Source organism: Mixophyes fleayi, chromosome 4 (assembly GCF_038048845.1).
Source record: "Mixophyes fleayi isolate aMixFle1 chromosome 4, aMixFle1.hap1, whole genome shotgun sequence".
Classification (NCBI taxonomy): domain Eukaryota; kingdom Metazoa; phylum Chordata; class Amphibia; order Anura; family Limnodynastidae; genus Mixophyes; species Mixophyes fleayi.
In genome coordinates this window covers 95829650-95852356 of record NC_134405.1, presented here as the reverse complement: position 1 = coordinate 95852356, position 22707 = coordinate 95829650, and the positions used below count along the sequence as shown (strand labels likewise).

The 22707-nt window shown below is 40.7% G+C and overlaps 2 protein-coding genes across 4 annotated transcripts in view; one reads left to right on the top strand and one right to left on the bottom strand.

The window, feature by feature from the left end:
* Window positions 1-1733, top strand: part of FANCI (FA complementation group I) — a 61103-nt gene extending 59370 nt beyond the window's left edge. For all 3 annotated transcript variants that reach the window (XM_075207772.1, XM_075207773.1, XM_075207774.1), the window contains 3 exons: window positions 415-510; window positions 595-717; window positions 940-1733. In XM_075207772.1, coding sequence (XP_075063873.1) covers window positions 415-510; window positions 595-717; window positions 940-996 — 276 coding nt within the window. In that variant the 3' untranslated portion in view covers window positions 997-1733. The remainder of the gene's footprint in view (window positions 1-414; window positions 511-594; window positions 718-939) is intronic.
* POLG (DNA polymerase gamma, catalytic subunit) overlaps window positions 1096-22707 on the bottom strand; it is a 50885-nt gene continuing 29273 nt past the window's right edge. The window contains exons 12-22 of the mRNA XM_075207775.1: window positions 22031-22147; window positions 15035-15195; window positions 14418-14471; window positions 13418-13535; window positions 10319-10454; window positions 7039-7285; window positions 6626-6748; window positions 5406-5571; window positions 4039-4247; window positions 1783-1943; window positions 1096-1287 (exon numbers count right to left, since the gene is read on the bottom strand). Coding sequence (XP_075063876.1) covers window positions 1223-1287; window positions 1783-1943; window positions 4039-4247; window positions 5406-5571; window positions 6626-6748; window positions 7039-7285; window positions 10319-10454; window positions 13418-13535; window positions 14418-14471; window positions 15035-15195; window positions 22031-22147 — 1557 coding nt within the window. The 3' untranslated portion in view covers window positions 1096-1222. The remainder of the gene's footprint in view (window positions 1288-1782; window positions 1944-4038; window positions 4248-5405; window positions 5572-6625; window positions 6749-7038; window positions 7286-10318; window positions 10455-13417; window positions 13536-14417; window positions 14472-15034; window positions 15196-22030; window positions 22148-22707) is intronic.

Sequence of the window (22707 nt, the reverse complement as noted above, 5' to 3'; positions counted from 1 at the left end):
CCACCATATGGCCACTGTACAGAAGTGCCAACGCCCTACGACAAGTGTGCCATGATCGAAGAAGGAACAAGAATCCCTTGTCCCAAGAATAAACCTTCTGGGGTCCAGCATGAGAGGAAGCCCCATATCCCCTTTCTTTTACTCCCATAATAGCAGTGTGATAAGGATATTACAACTGCTAATGTGGACTGTTAATAGGAATGACAGTCTCACGTGTAGACCTACAACATTCTATATATGACCCTCTTCAAGACTTATGTGTTGATAACTGTTGCAAACTATTGTGAATGACTGTCTGTAAGAGAGAAGACTACTACAAACATCTTTGTTGCTTATTTGGATTATTTACATATATTGATAATTGCCATACATTTCTTCACCTGACTTCCACATTGTGTGTGTATTTATTTTTAGGCCAGAATCCTCCGTGACACAAAGCCAATCCCAAACTTGATCTTTGCCATTGAAAAATATGAGGAAATCCTCATAAAATTATCTAAAAAGTCAAAGGTACGGCCCTTTTCTTAGTACTTCCAGTAAAGAACAACACTTGTTAATGGTGCATTAAATATGTTTCTTTTTCTATGATGTCAGGTCAATTTAATGCAATACATGAAGCTGAGCACCTCCAGAGACTTCAGGATCAATGCAGCCACACTGGATGTAGCATTGCAAGATAAGGGATCCGATGAAGAGAATGAGGCCGACAATGTGCAGGTACCACAGACGGCTAGCTCTATATCTCTATACAAGAAAGTATCTGGTATGGTCTGAAGAGTGGGAGTTACAGACATCAGATCCTCCATACTGGAGTTTGTTAGGGAGCTTAGTTATCAACTACATAGTATGGGCTGGAAATATCTTGTAAATGTAATTTCACTCACCAGTACGCTTTGATGTATATAATATAAATATAATAAACAATTTTTTCTGTTTTAGTCTGTGGCAGAACAAAGTAAAAGTCAAGAACCAAAAAGGAAAAGAAGAAAGAAGTAGCAGGTGTGCCGGGCACTTCCCCCTTTGTGGTTTCCTTTAGTAATAATCATTTCACTCTTCTCACAAGTTAACATTATTACAGCATACTGGAAGCAGGTCCCTGATTTATTCCTTTTATTACTCAATAGTCATGGTCAGAGCAAAACACATTATATCACTTCATGATAAAGTCCTAAATACAATCATACTCCATGGGAGTCAGGTGGGGGCAGATACCGGCAAAACGTCAGCTTCCTTTCATCAAAGCACCATCAGTTACTTTAATAAGTTCATAGATATCCAAAGCTTCACCTACAAAACAAACATACAATAAATCTTATGTTATACTTTTACAAAAGGACTTTAGAATAGCATGCTTCACTTTCTGATTTCTGCCAGGTGATTAATGAACTGATGTAAGTCTAGGGGTTCTATTATGCACTCAAAGCAAGTTTAACCTTACTCCTTTCCCTCCTAATAAGAATGTACTCAGACATTGCTCATTTAAAAATTCAAATGTACTAAAATGACAAATCATCTATAAATGTTCTAAAACACTACTTGTATTTTATTTCTGAAACTGTTCCTGGTTCAAATAGAAGTGAAAGGACAAAATGTTTTGAATGAAATATGTGAAAACGTATTCGATGTCCTCACCCGCCAATACCTTGGTTTCATAGAATATTATTGTATATATTACATGTATTATACAGATCATTCCTTTAGTAATCATCACACAATAAATGTGGTTAATGCTGTGTTGCAGTGACTTTATTTCACGTTCGGTCAGACTGATAGAGGGGTTACCTGGTGCAATACCGTATCTCTGCTCGAGACCTGTTGGGTTTGATGGAGTTACACAATCCATGTTCACTTCTTTTCTCAGACACCGATCAATATCAACTGCACTAAAAAATGCCACCGACTGTGGTAAATCCTGCATCCCTAGTTTGTAAGCAAACATACACCTGGAACACAAAGATGTACATGATGATTGGTCTCTTTAGGCGAGCATAAGCAAAGGGCCTTGCTTGTGTATTATCCGCACCAAATGTCAGGGAGCAATTCAATTCTGGGATGCTCATCACACCTGGAAATAGGGCTGGATTGCGTTAATTTTTGCAGATAATACACAGGAGAAGCCCTTCACTCAATTGAATCTCCCATGTTTTTATTCATGGATGTATTTTCTCCCCAAAATAATGATGTTACTTTACTCTATCAGTAATTGCATTTCCCTCCCCAACACAATCATTTGTTTTTCTTTGGAAGGGAGCTGCCTTGCTGAAGCCTCTAGCTCCTCTGTTGGGTGGGCTGCATGTTTCGTGCCTCTCTGCAAATAACTTATTTTAATCAGACTTTATTTCAGGGTGGTCAGGGCCTATTTAATGAGAAGGGCCTGGAGTCCAGTTGTCTCTGTCACTTGACAGAGAGGAGTTATCTAACAGACATCGGTTTGCAGCCACTAATGGCCATAGTTAATGGGTATACACTACCCGGAAGTCACCCTCAATAACTGTACCAGCCCAAGAATGACCATGTACTATTAGGAACGTCTGTCCCTGTGTACAGTGGGACCAGTTACATGACTGCACAAGCTAGGTATAATTGTATGTACTGCTGCCAAAACAATACACAATCACATTGCTATTATACAAGAGACCTCTCTTTGGGCCAACCACACGCGTGGGCCTCTATCCGGTGGAGAATAACTGTGTTTGAACACATGTATCATAACACTATGCTCCTATTCTTTGCCCAATTGCAAGAAAAATCTAATTTGGCACAACAGTTTTAATTCAGAACCGAATTAATGTGGAGGTAAGTGCATCTCAAACTCTTCCATAACTGGTATCCTTAAAACACAAGGAATGCAGGGATTAATATCTTCCTTAAATACCTGCCTCATTATTGCTAAAACTGCTTCTTAGCTTCGATCGATTGTGTGGGACGCTTTGATTCCAAGTAAACTAAGTGACAACTGGGATGACATTATGGAATCTCCCCTCTGGCAAATAATAAACAAATCTAACTGGTTATAGGCCACCTGTTATACCGTTCTCCAGTAAGACTATACCTGGCCTCCCTATAGCCAGATGCTACTGGCCCTCGTGGACAACATTATGCAAATTTTTGGTATGTAATATGGCTTTTACCCCTTATCACTTGAGAAGCTTTTTTTTTTTCTTTTTATAATTAATTTTATACAGAAAGGAAAGTCGCTCAATCAATTTTTAGTTTTAACAGCAGGTGCTTGAAAGGTTAGGGTTATTCTGAAAGAAGAAAATACAGAGAAAAATCCCCCAACACAACACTGTGAACCGACCAGTAAGGAAAGTTGCTATTTCTACTTGGACATAAAAATGCAGAATTCTCAGTTACACACATTTGCAAGTGCATGATAAGCTACGTCTGCTCAGAAGCTGGTCCTAACTCTAAACAATTTTATATCTGTACAAATCCATATGGAACACAAAATATGTATTTTTGGTATTACCAACAAGAATTAGCGATTTCTTGGGAGGCCTGGTCACACCTCCAGTGTATCTGCCGCAGAGAAATAATTTTTTGTGAGGCAATCTGGACTATGCTGGATGTCGCCAACCATTACTATCTTAAAGAAGTTAATAAATTTCTTCTTTTGGGAAAGTGATCTATAAAACCCAGAAGTTCTCAGACAAATTTAGTAACATGTTCCAAGTAGTGCGACTCCCTGTTAGCCTCTCCACTACTTAACCACTGTCAGTAGGCACTGAGGGGTGGTTCTCTTCCACTGCAGATGGGGAAATGGTATGATATGTTGTTACTCTACCTATTTTATATCTCAATGTGCTGCATTTGGACCATGTAAAAACTGAAATGCTAACCTCTGATGTATATTCTGGCAACTAAAGTTTTCCTTGGTCATTATACCTTTGAAAACATTTATTAAAAGGGAATATAACAACAATGAAAACCTGTTTTGGATGCAAGGGGCTTAGAAGTTAGTTAGGTGGTCTTTGGAAGGATGAGTAGATGTGATGACAACACAACTGTTGTATCACGAATACAAATAATCTGTACCTTGTCAGCAGATTTGTGATCTGGAGAGCAAGTGCTGCCCGGTACCTGTCCTCACTGCGCACCAGGTAGCGCACCTCATCGTGGATACTGATGCAGAAACGCCCATCTATGTCATAGTCTTCAAAAAGCCACTTCATGGCCACCAGCATTAGGTGAAGGTAGTCAACAGCGGAGCTCTGTACAACCCAGTTGACTCTGCTGGTTATAAACTAAATAAGATAAACAAAGCTTTTAATAAAGGGAAATATTTGTCTTGCACAAGACAACAGAAATGGGGAAATTTCAGGAATAAAACGTTTGACTGCATTTCAAATGATGTTTCTGTGTTTATCACTTTGTTCTGGGAACCAAATGATTCTACATTCAAACACAGATCAATAGAACTGAGAAGAACAAAATAGCTACACAGCTCAAACTTAAATTGGGCACTGTACCCTCACTATACCTTTATATTGATTGTGCACACTCTGTAATTCCAATAGGTTTCTGTGGTAACAGCAGAATTACCATAGAAACGTAGAATTTGTTGGCAAAAAAGAACCTACAGTTGCATCTAGTATGCCCCTTTTTAATGCTTTTTTTTTGGGGGGGGTGGGTAATAGTTTCTAAGACTTAACAATAGCCATATGTTTACAGAATCATTTACAGTACAAGTCCCCACCACAACGGCCGGGGGCCTCTTCCATGGCTCTGTCACCCTTTCTTTAAAAATGTTCTACCTTGTGTTACCACCGATCAGTCTTCCTCCAAAGTCAGTGTGTCCCCTTGTTCCAGAAAGCCTCTCTATTTTAAATACACCGCCTTCCTGAACTCTATATTGTTTCTGTATTTGAACATTTCTATCAGAACCTCTGTCCCGTCACTCCTGTTTCTTTATGCAGCCCATGCAGTTTACCTGATCCAAACTAATGTTCCTAAAACAACACCCAGCTCTTGCTGCACTTCTGTTTTGTGTTGCTTCCTAAAAGTTGTGTCCACCAAGCATTCTGATGGAAGATGTAAGCTGCTTTCTTTTTTTAGCCAGCACTTAAGATAAATACTATTGGTGCTTTTAGGGGTGACAAGTCCACTACACAATATCAAAACCAAATCAACCATTATAATATTACCCAGTTAAAGATAAAATACATGTTATATTTACAGTACATGAGCATTTTTTGTTGCCCATTGAAATCTGAGTGAAACAATAAAATTGTCTCCCTAATAGTCTGGAATATAAAGTGTTTCAGTGGCATGAAATATTTTTGTACTTCATGAATAGGGGGAGTGCAATGTGTTTACACGAGGTCAGTGTGCTGTAAAAAAAAATCCCTGTAGGAGGCTATGTGAGATTCCTAATCAGACATGTAGCAATGTTTATTGAGTACCTCTCCTTTTACAGCTGTTGGTTCCAGTGCTCTACTAATGTGACAACCTAGGACAGGTGTACTGGGCGAGGGACTAGTAGCTATGCTCTCCAGCTTGTTAAACATTTCCGACTCCGTACCGCCAGTCCATATCTTCCGACTTATCAAGTCCCACTTCCTCCTTGACCTGTGCAAAGACAACTTATCATGGTGTGTGGTTCACTGCAGCTACACCAACACATTGACAGCAACAACTAGTCGCAGATTGACAACACAATTTTGTATATTAGAGATAAATGAAACTTCATTGAACATATGAAGATACTGGGTTTTCTGGCCCAATTCTACCCACATCACTCTCGCTGCCACCCCCAGGTGCCTTCCTAGGCCAGGGAAGCCTACCCAGTACCTTCTAAGGTTCTTATTAGTCACTCGTACTTTTCTAACTGCATTTGTCTAACAATATAATTATTGTAACAAAAACAACACTAGAATATTATGTACACACAGTAAATAAATGCCAGGTAGGTTCACCACATCATCTGTCCCTTACCCCACTAGCTTAAGGAGACCCATGGATCAGCCGATGTATTTCCCTGGTAGAGAACCCAGCCACCCTGCAGCTTCCAGCCATCAATTCCCAGAATGAACATATGGAGATGAGCTGTACTTCCACAGAAACTCCTTTACTAGATTGTAGTCCAAATGACTGGAGTAGTCTTGAGAACAATGGATACTAATTAGCCTTCCCCCACACCAGTATCTTGCAACCTGATCCCTACCCATAACCCACCTGGCTTCATATTAAGGACAATGAATAACAACCGCACTGACACATCAACAATATACATTTTACAATGAGCTACAATGTCCCCTTATCCACAAGGGCTATAAAAAGTACTTGCTATAATTCACCGGCTGGTTAAAGGGTTATCAAACTCGTTTCAGCACACAATAACTTGCTATTGTTCACTGTTAGTGATGTCACAATGGCAGCAATAAATTTGTTAATGTACGAAATAGATTGCTATAATTCTGTTTTATTGGAGAAAGAGGTAATAGAAAACAATTAACTGCTCAGGCAAAGTAAAGGGAAAGAATTGGGTTGTAGAATCCATACACTTTCTCCAAGTTATTATTTTGCCTTATCTGATCACCTGTCTTACAGATAGATAAGAGTCAGCACACAAACACAAGACCTTAGATATTTGGTAAACCTGGAAACAGAAAAGGTGTCTTACATCCCTGAAGCATGTTTCTGAATCTTCCTCACATCCTGCAAGCTCACAGAGTTCTCTTCTCCTCTCTCAACTGAGATGCCAAGTTGTTCTACCAACCATTCTGCATCCTCAGACAAGATGTATCTGGAAGACCCAAAAACAGTATAATCATCATCATCTTGTACACAACAATAATATAGGGCACAGCCTAAGAGTTCTTTGCTATATGTGATTTAGAATAAGATTTTTGTTAAAATATAAAAATAATTGGAGTACATACATTCAGACATCAAACCTTGTTATTGGTTAAATCAGTGTTTAAATGCATATAATTACTCTTGATACTCACCCAGTAACTCCCCAAACATTTGATCTAATTTTGAATATATTACGTCCTCTATATAAAACTATATATAAATTCCTGTGTTTCTCACCTCCTGATTCCCTTGGTTACTGCATACATTTGTTTGGCCTTTTCTGCACACTGTTCTTGGGTGAGCCGATGATTAAACTGCATTAGCAGTCGTTCAGCAAAGGGCTGTCCAGCGCCATAAATACGGCCATAATTGAATACCTTGGCATGTTCTCGACTTATCCCCACAGTAGAAGCGGTCTTACTGTGCAGGTCAGTACCACTGCTCTTCTTGCCCTGTAAAGTCATCCATCCAAAGGCTGTGCAACCTGAAATCACAGACAATGCTGGTGTCTAGTCCAGTGTCCTGCAGGAAATAAGCACTGCACTCACATCTTTCTACTTTGTTAGGACTGATCAATCGGCAAATGGAAAAACACCCTTCCACTGTCACCTTCAATGACTACTGTAAAGTGAGCAATAAAATTCAATGCAATCTGCTTGATCCCTAACACAACATTGTTAACTCTTTCAGCCAGTGAATATAAAATTGATGTACAGTATATAGTTTATTAGAACTAGAATTACTGTGTTTAGATTGGGGTACGGCCACAGCCATGACAGTCTGTGTAACTTCAATCACGGAGTGGAGTTGGAGAAAGCAGGAACACCCCTTTAAAAAGTTCCTATAGTGCCCAATAATCTCGAATTAATCCCCTGCACAAGTCTCAGTGATTCATTCTCTTAGACAGAGTCTACCATTTTAGGAAAACTTTTCAGGACATTAAGGAAACTTTTTGTTATGAACAATGGTACCACAGATGAACCCCACTTTTTGTGGCCACGCAGTCAGCTTTTCACAGGCTGTGGCAGTAAATGTCTGACTGTACCTGTGTTTACTCCTCACATGGGGTCTCTGATCTGCAAGTCTTTCTCATGTTATAGATGTGTTAAGCTCATATCACAAGGTTGCCCTACATTTTATATTTTGTAGTTTATTTTGTACAGGTGTTTTGTATCAAATTCAATCCCATTTATAATTTTACCAGAATAAACACTATCAGGAAACCCAATCAGGTTGACAGCTAATAAAAAAACAGTACAGAACGCACACACAGTTTAATCCAGGGCAGCAGAGTGGCCTAGTGGTTAGCACTTCTGCCTCGCAGCACTGGGGTCATGAGTTCGATTCCCGACCATGGCCTTATCTGTGTGGAGTTTGTATGTTCTCCCTGTGTTTGTGTTGGTTTCCTCCGGGTGCTCCGGTTTCCTCCCACACTCCAAAAACATACTGTTAGGTTAATTGGCTGCTATCAAAATTGACCCTAGTCTCTCTCTCTCTCTGTCTGTCTGTCTATCTATCTGTGTGTGAGTGTGTGTCTATATTAGGGAATTTAGACTGTAAGCTCCAATGGGGCAGGGACTGATGTGAATTAGTTCTCTGTACAGCGCTGCGGAATTAGTGGCGCTATATATTAAAATGATGATGATGATAATCCATACATTACAAACTATTATGTCTGTTAAAATAATTTAATGGGGAGTTAAAGAAAACCCTTCTTCATTACCTATTAATTCTCATACTCTGAATCTATGCAAATCCAATGCACTAAAGCAAGTACATGTGTAGATAAATTCACAAAACATCCTATGAGTCCCTCTCTCTCATGAATGGTGTATGATGGGAAAAATCACAGTTAGCGAGAATATACAGGAATGATGGTGAAGGACCAGAGAAGGAAACATAATGGGGTACAGTGCGGACAGTGATTCTATAATTGTGAGGTGGTGGGTGATGAAATGGTAACAAGGTCCCAATTAAGAAAATAATCAAGTAGAGGAAACAAAATATTTACAAGATAACAAGGAGTATTCTAAGATACCATCATATAAGTGGATAATGCACTAGCCATATCTAAATGAATGTGAATTTATCAAAACATGTTCATTTAAATCTCCTAAATGAGAGTAACAAGCATAGACTTATTACAATGTTAATGAAAGTCACAAGTTACATAAATGTAAATGTCTAGCTAATGTTACTGGCTATTACAATACAGTGGCACTAGACACACATACATTCAAGTGAGAAAGAAATTACAAGTACACCAGCTCAAAGCAGTGATTTTACATATCAGGACATAAATTATTAATTATCTAGATGCCCATACAATTTGACACCTCTAATCTCATGTGATAAATAACATTATAATTAATTAAATATAAAATAAGCCAATATAGAGAAACCTTGAGTAAACAAGTAAGTGAAAATGCCACACTGAATAGTCAAGCAGTGTAAACCTAACTTGAACATAAGTGCAGGTGTTGTGCTCTGAGGTACCCAATATACCCAATATGGCACTTACATAGACCTTTATGGCTGATACTAATACACAAGGTATAAAGAAAGATTAACTGGCCAGCTGCATCACAAAGACTAGAAGCCCCATACCCCATGCACGTCGCTAGCACCAAAAGTATTTATGATTAATACAAAGTCAGGAATAAAACACTAGCTATAAAATGAAGATTGCTTATTGTAATTCCAGTTTAGGCTATTGGCTAAGAAGTGTTATTGTGATGGTAAAATAATAACAAAAATCGGTCATACAAATTTAAAAATAAAAAAAAATGTCTCCCAACAGTGGCAGGAATGGTGCAAATTTCTGGGAGTGAGGTGAAGTCTTTCACTTACAATCCTTCACACCTTCCCTTCCCCAAATAAACTGATGGAGGCAAACAAAACTACAAAATTTGCAGCCTTGGTCATCACAAATGTATTCCATATGCACATCACAAAAGCAAAAATCCCTGACAAATCCAATTCTACTTGTGGACTTACTGCCTACAAAGGGGCTTGGACCATTTTCTGCATTGTGACTAGACTCGGAAAGATCAAATATTTAATTGAATTGTAATGAATTAATGAACTAAACAGACTCCAATGTACCTGGATAAACAGAGCTAAAAGGCAGTCTTATATTATTCTTGTTGGGCTTTCCCTACACCACCGTTCAAAAAATAAGGGGGTAACTTTTACATGAACAAAAAACATGTCATAGGAGTCCCACTTTTTCTGTGGTAAGGTTACCCAGAAATGGATCAATTATGGATAATGATTTATATCAATAGCCCTCTGCATGTCCACTATTAGTAGTTAAGAGATACCATAACCAAGCCAGGTCATAGTATGACATCTTCCCATATGTCTCATTAACAAGAGTATTTTATATGCTGTGTTTCTACCTATAACTATGTTTTTATCTGTAATCTTCACAAGTATACAATGTAATTGCTCCTTATGCCATTCCTCTACAAAACATTGTACTACAGATCAGAATATTTTATTAAATGCATAGTACCGTGGATTCCAGCAAAGTGAGCCTCTCCAAGGATTGCTGCTATCCAGAGCTCCTGCGAATCTACATCTGCTCCAACCATGTGGTACCCCGGAGGCACTTGAACCATAGCTTTTAGTTCACTGCCAATGCGGTCTGCCTATCAGAACAGGAAACCATCAGTAAAAGAACTGGTTATACAACTCACTACAGATACAAGACAGCAATGATGCAATTCTAGGGAAAGTCTTGGATTTTATGTACATTGGTGCCCTCTCTGTTTTGGCTGCTGGTCCTAATGTACCCAACAACCAGTGTCCTGGGTCACATGTCCACTCTGCAGAGGCTGCCTTCATTATCCCAGCCAGGGGGCTGCAAAATAGCTTCCATTTCCTCCATTGCCCTGAATAACTTGGATCAATTGTTCATTCCTACTATCTCAAGACATATCTTAGCTAATCCCCATTCATCCACAGCACTCCACCATGCATCTACTCAATTTACCTTCTCTTTTTCTCCACACTCTCCAGCATCCTATTCCTCCCTACCAATTATTATTTACCCTTTCTTGCTAATCTACACCCATGAACTGTTGTTTCCTGCACCCACCACAATGGCCGGCCTCCATAAACAGAAACACCCCAAATTTTACCATCCACCTGTCACGAGTCGTGGCAGAGCCCCTAATCGTTGTGAATCTGTGCCCACTCTCCAGCTACGCCCTGGCCATCACCATGACGCTTCTGTCAATAGCGCCGGGTTCCAGCGGCATAACAGCCAGGTGCATGCATAAGTTACTATAATACTGTTATTTTTTATATATTTATACATGTTTCTGGGTTATGTAATTACTTATGCCAGTTCTAAACTAATAATTAATTAGCAGCCTCCTGAGGCTGATTGTCAGCCCTGTGCCTCCTCCTTTCTGATTGGCCCATCAAAGTATTTAAGGCAGGGGGGCTTAGCCTCCCTGGTGGTTATAGCGTCCTGTGTGCTGACCTGCTTTTGCTCCTGAAGATATTAGATATCTGTGACCTGATTCCCTGTTGTGACCTCGGCCTGTTTTCTGGATCCTGTTTGAACTCTTGTGCCCCTTGATCTCTGCCTGTTTTCGGATATTCTTGTACGCTGCCTGCCCAGACCTTTTGCCTGTCCCTTGGTTATCCTGCTTGCAAGTCTCCCACGACCCTGGGCTGTTCCAGACATCCTCCTCCAGCATTCTGCTTACCTCCTGCACTGTGGTTATTTGGATAAGCTTTTACTACCTCTGAGCTTAAGTCCTGTTGGCATCCGAACAAGTATAGTTCTATGGGAAAGGTGGCTGCTAAAGGTGAAGACCTCTGTTAGCCTGGTTCTAAAAGCTTATCTAGTACCGCAGTCCTAACACCACCTTGTACTTGCCAATCCCTCAAAACTTCTCAACATCCCTCCACTAAACTCCCTCCTTTTCCTTTGACTTTGGAATGAGAGCTCTGTTTGGAACAAACTTGCATTCATCCATGATCTATTCAATTCAAAATCCCACCAGCGCCCTACCACTACAGAAACCTGACTTTATTCCTCTGCTCAGAACTTTCCCTCTACTTCTCTTCCTTCCATACTATTTGTCTGTTCTCTCCTCTCATCTTCGCATTACTGACATTTATAGACCCCAGGCTCAGTTCCCCAATTCCTTGACTTTCTACCTGGCTCATTTATTTACCATCCTTTTACCTGCCTCATACTGAGATTTCAACATTCCCATTGACAACCCCTCTGTCTTTGCTGCCACAATATTTTTTTTCACTAAGTTCTTCCTTTGGTCTCTACCTCACTGGCCTTGTCTTCTCCGGATTCTGCTCAATCTCTATTTTCTCCAACTTAGCTTTCCGGCTCTCCAACCACAACCTTCTTTCCTTCAGCCTACATCCCAGTATATTCACAGTACCCTTATGTCAGTGTTGGCTAACCTGTGACACTCCAGGTGTTGTGAAAGTACAAGTCCCAACATGCTTTGCCGATACATAGCAGGTTACTGCTGGAAGGGTATGCTGGGACTTGTAGTTTCACAACACCTGGAGTGTCACAGGTTAGCCAACACTACCCTATGTGGTGCAAGTAAAAATGAGCAAATTAAGCTCTATTATCATTATTATTATTATTATTATTATTAATTTTTATTTATAGGGCGCCACAAAGTGTCCGTAGCGCCGTACAGGGACAAACAAGTACAATACAAGGTGGGACAGCACGGTACAATAAACAATAAGCACAGTAACTCTGTAAGCTCAAAGCACAGCTAGAGAGAGGGGGAGGGAAGACCAGCAAGCGCTGGAGCCCAAGAGGAAGGGCACGGATGACGGGGAGACCCCCAGAGGGGTGGGGGGAAAGGTAGCTGGAGAGCAGAGTTAGAAGTGAAGGAAACAGGAGGAGAGATGGCCCTGCTCAAGGGAGCGTACAATCTAAGGGGAGGGGTAGACAGACAGAGAGACACAGGGATGAGAGGGAGAGAAGGGGGAACGGGGGCAGAGTCAGGGGAGGGGGAAGAGGCAGAAAAAGGTAGGAAGTTAAGTGGGAGACTGGAAGGCTTTGAGAAAGAGGTGGGTTTTTAGAGCCCGTTTGAAACTGGACAGATTAGGGGATGTTCTGATGGAGGGAGGGAGCTTGTTCCAGTGGAGGGGGGCAGCGCGGGAGAAGTCTTGGACACGCGCATGGGAGGAGGTGATCAGAGGGGAGGAGAGGTGACGGTCATTGGCAGATCGGAGAGGGCGGGATGGAGCGTGAATAGAGATGAGGTTCGAGATGTAGGGAGCAGTGGAGTTGGCGAGGGCCACAGACACAGTCCTTACTGCAGGGTTATTAATTGAATTACTGTGGACACATTTCATGCAGAAAAATAAAGTGCAAGGCAACTTGCATCTAACTGATTCTTCCCCTTAGTGTCTGACTGTACAACCATGTATAGGTTGCTCAATGGCAGTATAGCACACAAATAAAACAAAGAGCTAATTTTGTACACTGCTCTGACCGGAAGCCAAGGAGTCATTTAAAAAAGTCAAAGTAAATTCCCACCATCTAGATGTTTACTGCTAGTATACACCACAGTACATGTACTGCAAGCACATGAAGCAGGCAGCCACTTACACGTGCATTACTGGCTGTTAGCCAGGTTGGTTCTACTGATCTTCGTGTGATCGTTCCAGCAGAGATCACCTGAGGGAGAATGGCTCCATACTTATTGTCTTCATCAAATTCAGGATTCCTAGAATAATATTTCATTATAAAGCACAGTACAGTAGATACACATAAAAATGTGTGAAATTAACAATGTATTGAAAAAATATATATATATATATATATATATATATATATATATATATATATATATATATATATATATATATATGTACATAAAAGCTTTGGAAGTAGATGTGAAGAAGTATAGATGGTCATGAAGTTCAGCTCATAGACACAGCACGATAATATTCATACAGCAAGAACAGCTGGGAAGTCACATGCTGCCTGGCCGTACCTTATAGCCCATTATTGCCCTTTAACTATCTTTGTCAGCAACACCTGCCGCCCCACAGAGGTCTGTAAGTGCCATGTTTCACTCTTTTAACTTGCAGTATTTTCGCTGCAAACCAAGTTCTGACCGTGAGGGCTACAATGAACAGAGGAGGCACAAATTGCTGGTTCCATTAATTATAGTGGAAAATCTAAAATATTGAAATGGTCTATGTGAAAAGTGAAAGCAGCGACTTTCATACATTTAACTGTCAAACATGCACAGTGACTCTAAAGAGCTTGTTGCTTTCAACATCCCCTTTTATTAGCCAAGTATTTTTTTTTTTACACCCTTTTACTGCTTCAAATGTGTCGTTCTGTGAGGTCAGTGTGTGGGTGTAAATACTGAAGGCATCTTCTCTCTTTCCTTTTCTCCTATATATGTAAATGGACCATACTTCTAAACTAAAGATGTATTTAGCATGATAATGCACTTTACAGCCTAGCAGGAAACTGAACATTGAATGCAACCATTATTTCTACATAAAAAGGGGACAAGCATATGCATTTCTTTTGTACTGATGTTGAACTTATTCAGGTACAGAAGAGCCACAATGTATAAGCATAAGTGATATACCTGGTGACTGTGCGAGGCAGTTCCCCCTTCTTCAACCACAGCACCTTCTGGGAACTGTATCAAATAAAACAACTGAATTGTGTTAATATGAAAGCAGGTACTAATAACATCCTCGTCCTTTTTTACACTAACATAAGCCAACACTTTTAAAATGAAATTTCTCTGGCAGCTACTCTAGTGAAGATACAGACTGAGATTTTCTCCTATCTGCAGTAATTAAACCACAATCTCATTTATCTGTCAACTCTAAAAGGGGCACAAGAATGCCCCACTTATGAGGTCTGCTCATGCGCTTTTTTACTTCTAAGGCCATGAATGCAGCTAATTTAAATTTAATAGGTTGTAAGGGGAGGATTGAAGTGCTAGGTTGGTAGTTAGGTCTGATGTTTCATGTGCAAGAAAATGATAAATGTGTGAGTTGGGAGCATGATTTAACCCTATGAATCAGAGTTAGTTAGGTAAACTTTAAATCCGCTTGTCTTAAAGCTACATTTGCTTATGTATTTGCAAACTGTAGAATATCCTTTTTCATAGTAGATCAACTTATATTTCACATTTACTTGCAGTTTTGACAAAGTCTACAAAGGTCCTACCTATTCCAACGTTGCTTAAGTTACCTGATGCGTTTGTGTGCGTTTCTCCAGAATGATATCATTTTATTAATTTCCAGAGCCCGTGTGGCACTGGTGCCTCCAGTACTGGCTTGTAAAGTTCCATCTTCCATCTTTGGAAGAAAATCCTTTGCAAATGGGCTACCCACGTTGTTGGCACACCCATCCTAAAATATCAAAATAGCAAATAAACTCACAAAAAAGGTTAGGGCTGTTACCAGTGGTCGAAGTGGAAATTTAGATGTGGCAGTATGAAAAATCTAATGGGGATGTAAGTGAATGAAGTGTAATAATTTTACAATTAAGGCAGTAAGAGACGTGGCGGTATGGCGTACCACAGTATACACCCCCACTTCCACCACTGGTTGTTACAGTAAAAAGGCAAAGCTTCCACAACCACTATGAGAAAAGAGGATGTCTGTACTTACCGTTAAAACCATTTCTCTAAATCCATCTGGGGCACACTGATATCTTGGGACTGTGTGAGGGTGCAGGAGCTAGCACTTAAGCGTGAACTTTTTAAACTGAACTGAAACACCCCCCCCCCCCCCCCCCCGCTCCAAACCTCAATGCAGCTTAGTTCAGAACTTGCAAGCCCCAAAATATAGTGTAACACAATAAAGTAACACACCATCCAAACAACACACAGAACTGAACACCTAGTGTAAAGGGTGGGAACCAAGTGTGCCCCAGATGGATTTGGAGAAATGGATTTAATGGTATGTACAAAAATCCTCCTTTCTCCTGCTCCTCTATCCTAGTTAAATGCCACAGTGTAGTTGGAAGGACATAGGGTGGCTGGATATGCAAAACCCATTAGGGGGATCACAGGCAACTGGACCTCTGGGATCATAGCCAACATCTTCTGGAAATACAATGAAAACGAGACCTGAACTTTAAGGGAACTAAGCGTCAGTTCTCCATCCAGTCCATCCTGGAGAAAAGAAAGAAAAGTGAAATCCCTTGTGGTCGCATCAAACCACACAAGCCTTCCAAACTCCATGATAGTGGTGTGCAGACACTAGCTTTCTGGCTTGCAGCATTGTCTGAATCACTTCCTTGGACAAACCTTTGGCTCTCAAGATCAATGAAGGTCCTGGTAGAGGAATAGACCCTGTGAGAGAAGATTTTCCAAAATAGTAAGTCCCCATTTTTGGCATGCCGCCATCCTTAGAATGTTGGTGTACCAGGCTCTCTGTGGGCAATCTGATGCAATGAGGATGAACAGAGCCCACTCCCCAGTCCTGAAACCAAACAGGGGTACCTTGTTTTTGTGCCTCTGACTGACACCATCTCTGCATAAGCAGACCGAATACCTTCCAATGAAGAACCACTCTCCTAGGAGAATAAAGTGCCTCCTCAGAAAATCCCCTTCCCAATTCTCCACCCCAGGAATGTACATACTGAAATCACAAGAAGAGACTGTTCTGTCCAGGACAGGATTCAAAAAAAACCCCTTATTGCCAGGGAGCTGATGGATTCTCCATGATGATTTATGTATTCCACAGCTGTTGTGTTGTCAATCTGAATTCTGACGGGTTTGCCCTGCAGTGCCGACTGGGTCCCCTTCATTACTGATCTGAGCCTGAATACTGCTGTCTGTTGTAACAAGTGTCCAGTCAATGATGGGAAATGGGTGTCCCTTTTATAAAATCTTCTGTTCTTAACCACCAACTTAGAGACAGGCGCGTCTCCATAGACAGTGATATGAGCTTCAACCACCTCCTCAAGATATACAGCTGAAAATTCAGAGAGTGGAACCTGGTATTTTGCGCGGCATCATAGGTGGAGACCATCTTCCCCATCAAATTCATGCATAGCAGAACTGAAGGTTGGCCGAGGGCCAGAACTCTTCTCAACAATACTTGAGATGGTCCGGATCTTGTCTTGTGGAAGAAAGACCCTTTCCTTCCTGGTGTCGAAGCTTAAACCCAGAAACACCATGCTCTGACTCAGAGCCATATGGTTTTTTGAGATTCCCCCGTGCGATTCCAGAACCCGAGCTGTCTTGTGGAGGTGAATCTAGTGGGCCGTCTCGGTCTTGAGAAACAGATTGTCTAGGTAAAACATAAAAGGTGACGCCCCGAGATCTGAACGGAGCTGCCGTCATCTTTGTGAAAACTAGTGGTGCAGTGACACTGTTGTGTCCTTCCCAGATCGGAGTATGAAGATATGCATCCTTGATGTCTTTGGACGCTAAGAATTCATTGCCCTCCATGACGATGATAACAGATCTGAGTGACTTCATCTTGAATCTGTCCACTTGAAGCTTGGTGTTCAAGGTGGAATGAAAAGTTTTGTCTGGTTTTTCTACCAGAAAAAGGTTGGAATAAAACCCCAGAGTCTTCTAGTGATCAGGGATGAGAGTGATTACACCTGAAAAAAAGAAGAGAGGTGATAACCTTCCTGAGAGCAAGCAGCTTTTCCTTTGGAAAAGATCTCTTTGGCAGAGACTCCTGAAAATGTAAGAAGTAACCCTTCTATACGAATCCTGTTACCCACAGGACCAAGGAAAAGGCTCTCCACACGTCCCGGAAGACGGTCATGCTGTTTGTTTCTTAGAGAGTTTAGGCCCTGGACATCTGGCCTCCCAGGTCTGTCTTCCCCTCTGCAGACCCCCGCATGTTAGAAGGGGGTGACCCCTGTAAGAGGAGGACTTTGGATGTAAGGAGACCGAAAGGAACAAAACCTCGTTCCATCAGACTTAGACGCGCTGACCAGGAAAAAGAGGCTCTTTACTCCAGTAGTCTGACAGATAATTTTGTCAAAAGAACTGAACCATCTGGTGGTAGTCATTACCGTGACTACGAAAACGCAGACATTTTCCCCGACATGACACAGACTGGTAATCCTGGATGTTTGAAAAACAGACCTGTAATAATAGTGCGAATTACAGATGGAGTAAGTAAAATAAACTGCAGTAGATGTGTTACCATGTTATACTTAAAGCAACACTTATAGGACCCCATTTATAGTCCTGCAGGAGAGGCATATTTAAAATATGCGAACATCTCTACATTGCAGTGCCAAAATAAATTGCCCAATATTTGCACTCTACATGCAAGAGCAAGCAGTATTCTCTTTGCATGCCTTGCATTGCAACATGGTATGTCCAGGTGCAAAATTGCACAATTTGGCAAGATTTGCTCCTACCTCTAACTGAAGCCCATAATGTTTATCTCTTTCAGATTGGAGTTTGATACTACAAGAAAGTCCTTGTCCATATACAAAAGTAATGCTCCACCAGACAGTTAAAGCAGTTGAGAACTGTTAATGTTCTTCTGAAGAAACAATAGGCTGTAGAAGTATTACACTGGCATTACCACGGTCTATGGCTACTATGTTCACTCACCTGTTAGCAGTATTAGTCTTTTAAGCAGCTCAAGGCACATTAAGAGTTTGAGTAACATAATTTAGGTTTAAAATTAATAACCTAAAGGAAATAACAGTTTTTGTGTTTGCATTACAATATCAGTGGATGTACCAATTCTAGAGGTGACACTACATTCTGACACTGAAAATGTAATATATATACATGTTTGCTGTTGTGTGCTTATTTACAACACAACAATGGTTCTCTCATTGTTGTTTCATGTAGGACCATACATGATGCCTCACATCAGTTGGAATCCTTTATATGATAAATCTTAATGCAAGTTAAAAGGCTGATAGGAGACACATGCCCATCATTTTTAAACACTCCGTAATTAAAGCATTAGGTTAGGTCTTGGGGGGAAAAAAATTGCAAACCACTTCCATTACCAAATATATGTATATCATTTTTTCCTGAGCTATTATTTCTGGGTAAGTTGGTTTATTTTGATTTCCTAGAACTCTGAATTTACAAATGGTAAATAAAATAAATGGGTTTTCCTCATAAGTGTCAACGGCTGCTAACCATTCCTTTACCTCATTGAGAAGCCACAGATGACAGACAATGATCATAATTTGTCCTCGGTTCCAATTTTGAAGAGGCCTAATATGCACTGTAACCCAGTTATATTCTTTGATTTTTTAAGCAAATTTGATTATGCCTATGTTATGTGTTTTTTGCACACTAATTAAACAAAAAAGATATTTCAGCTTAAAAACAGACCTACAACAATCGTAATGAACGAACATCCCAGTACCATAAAATGGCGTCAGTCTGAAGGGCAATACTATTATTCGTGCTGTTAAGGGGGTAATGCAAGGAGGCACCGCCTGTACAATTGTTTTTTTTTACCAAGGTTTCTACATTGTACAGCCGGCGCCTCCATGTCGGGGAAACTGTTTTCAGCGTTTTCTTCATCGAGGTAAAGTACCCAACCCGAACCATCGTACAGAAGGACTTCTAAAGATTTCTTGGACAGAGTATCTATGTCCCAGGTCTAGAGCAAAAGTGCTTGTCTGGTCACATCTGCATCACCACAATATTCAGACGTTTCTCTGATATGCTCCATCAACAGGAACAAATCTGACAGGATGTTCAAACTGCAATCCTTCCAAGAGCTGATCAGACCATTTGTCCATGGCTTCGGAAACCCATGTTGATGCCAACAATGGTCTGGCTGCTGCACTAGCAGCCACATAGACAAGACTTTAAACTTTTTCACATTTCTTTTGTGTTCCATCCTTGAGTGACGATGTGCCAGGAATAGGAAAAGTGGTTGCCTTAGAGAGGCGCGCGACTGGAGTATCTAACTTTCGTGGTAGTTCCCACCTAGCCATTTCCTCAGCTGGCAAAAGATACGCCACAGGAAAATTTCCGAGGAATAAGACATTTTATATCCGGCTTAACCCAAGCTTCACCCAGGAGCTCAAATAAGTGAGAAGATGAAGGAAAATAAACAACTTCTTTCTTCTTTCTTTTAAATAAGGCTGTCTCAGTAGATTGAGAATCATCCACCTCCTGCATGTCCAAGGCCTGATGCACTGCCATAACCAGTTTGTCTATTCCCTGGCCTCCAAAGGATTTGCTTTCGAATCCAACAGAATCCTCTGGGTCTGAGTCAACAAAAAACTCTCCCTCTTCCTGCAAGGAGAATTCTGATTCAGAATCGGACTGGGCCAAAGAACTAGCCAAAGCAGGGTCCGCTAAGTCAGAGGCGTTCCTCCAGGGCGTGAGCAAGTTATGGTATATGCCGCTCCATTAAGGAGGCAATCTTGGAAATTACTGGTGCTACTCCCGACATTAAACTGGGCACTTAGCACTGCAGATATGCTTCTGCAACGAGATAACCCTCCCCCAGAGAACTTGATCCTCCTACAGCACTACCTTATCCTATACAGACAAATACAATGACTGTAAGAACTGGAGTGCACTGCCAGTATTAGTGAAAGGTAAAATAAAACAATAAAATGTGATACAAATGTAGCCCTAACCAGGCTGCCATAGACAGCCCCTAAAAATCTTGCCCAACTGCTAAGGCAATTAAGGGATGGAATATTTAGATGCTGACCAACCTCTTTAGTGGACATTGTAAATAACCAGCTGGTCATCCATCCAGCACAAATCCCTGCTTCTATGTACATTGGTCCTCCAAGCCCTAACAGCGTCCAGAGAGTGAAGAGAGCCCCATCCTAATCTAAGGCCAGAAGTACAATATCCTGATTTAGATGAAACCCGGAGACCACCTTGGGCTGAAAGAAAAGTTTTGTCCTAAGCACAACCCTGTCCTCAAGAAAGATGAGAAAAATCAGATATACAAGAAAGAGCCCCCAGCTCTGAAACTCTCCGCTCAGGAGATGGCCAACAGAAAAGTAATGAATCAATTTGTTTGAAAAGGGGATGCTGCAAGGAGGTCAGCACCAGGTTTAGATCCACTGAGCTATTTTGGGGATGTATGGAGGCTGCACTTGCAATAATAATAATGGAAAATGTTGGAGGTTATTGCCTACACTTATATTATTTCTATATGCTCTTGCGGTTATTGCCCACTTGCTGGCTGGGCACGCTTATATTTTTTTTTTTTGCCACACATGGCCACTGAGCCTCTGCCTGCCTGGACTGACTGCCAGAACTGGTCAGACTGGTGTACAGTAGTCTAACACACAGTGTCTATTATAATAGGACAAACAATGGAAATAGGTCCTGGGAAGAACTCTGGCTCACTGTACAGTGGTAAGAGAAGTTACTCCTTTGCAGAACAGGTGTCTGGATAAAATGTGAGCCAATTCATCTGTTGTGGTGACTCTAATGCACCGTTTCATTCTCTGGCTTAATCCGAGTCCCGATTGGCACTAATCTTTTGATTTGCCTTCAGCAAAATGCTCACTTATGACATTTCACAAACAGTAATAGAGACAATGACTTATTGCTTGCAAGTGTAACCCTATTAAAAAATATACTGGACGCCATTCGACATAGTGTTCAGGGACAAGGAGGTTCAAATAAGGCTTCAGTTATGGCCGTTACACAGCCTAGATCAATCCATTAACTTAAAACATTCTATTTGCACCGATACTGTAGGCAGCCATGCCTGACAAGTGGCCAGGATGTCTATCCAAACGTAAAAAGTCTTGTAAAATTTAAAGCCAATATTCCCTTTAAAACTAAAATGTCCCCTGCTTTTTTTTGCTTTTATTCCAAAGCTACCAATTATGCATTCATAAGGAGATGGTCTGGCATAGCCACATACATGTCAAAAATAATTAAACAGCTAATGGTGAAAATGACATGTCTGATAACAGAAGAAAATGTAGATCTGCAAAGTAAATTCTATGAAAAGAAATATATGTTAGTTATAATTGCCAGGGTTCATTAAGAGCAAAATGCCTTGTTTGCTGACTGCCAATAGAAATATAGCTCTGAGTCTTCATGACAAGCGGCTGCAAACAACAGCTTCTTATAAAAACGTTTCCACATTGTAATTGTTTTCCCTGATGGAAAGTACAAATATTGCGTACAGTAGTTTTACTTCAATGTAACAGCACATGAAAACGTTCACAGTGTTTGAGTGAATGCCAGTAGGATTCTGACTATTAGGAACAAAGTGTAATAAGTGTATTCTCCAGACTCACTTTGTGTGGCAAACGGTAGAACCAGCAGCCTGAAACATTCACGTCACTGCAAGGGCCATTTCCATGGTGATGAGGTGATGAGTTTTCAAACTCTCGTTCTAATACAGCAGGGAGCTCCTGTCATGATGAATAGGGTGTGGATTATATGCAATTACAGATACTAATAACATGACGACAGAAGAGAAGCACATGTAAATAGTCTGCCAATTAGCTTTCCTCTAAAAAATATCAGGACCTAGTTATTCTGCACATGCTTTGTACCTCTAAATTCATTAAATAATCCATTATCTTATTAATATAACTTCTGTTGAAAACCTATTCTATTCATCCAGATGCTATCATTTATTTTCTATACACAAACATTAGGGCTTTTCCCTATTTAACAACACCTCTGGGCCGGTGAAGACTAGCGATGGCCATCATCTGCAATAATCTTAACCAGGGTCCTCCGGCAAAGCTTCCCCATATGCACAGCAAATCTGTACATTTTGATCCACAAAACCTATGCGTACATAGTTTGGAAATTGGTCTGAACAACCAGATCTCCCAATGTGTGATCAGCATTACATAATGATTACCTGCCACCCACATAGTGTAACTTGTCGGTACTTTTTAAAATACTACTTCACTTAGCACAAAAAATACAAAATACAGGATTATTTGGCAAGATTGGACAT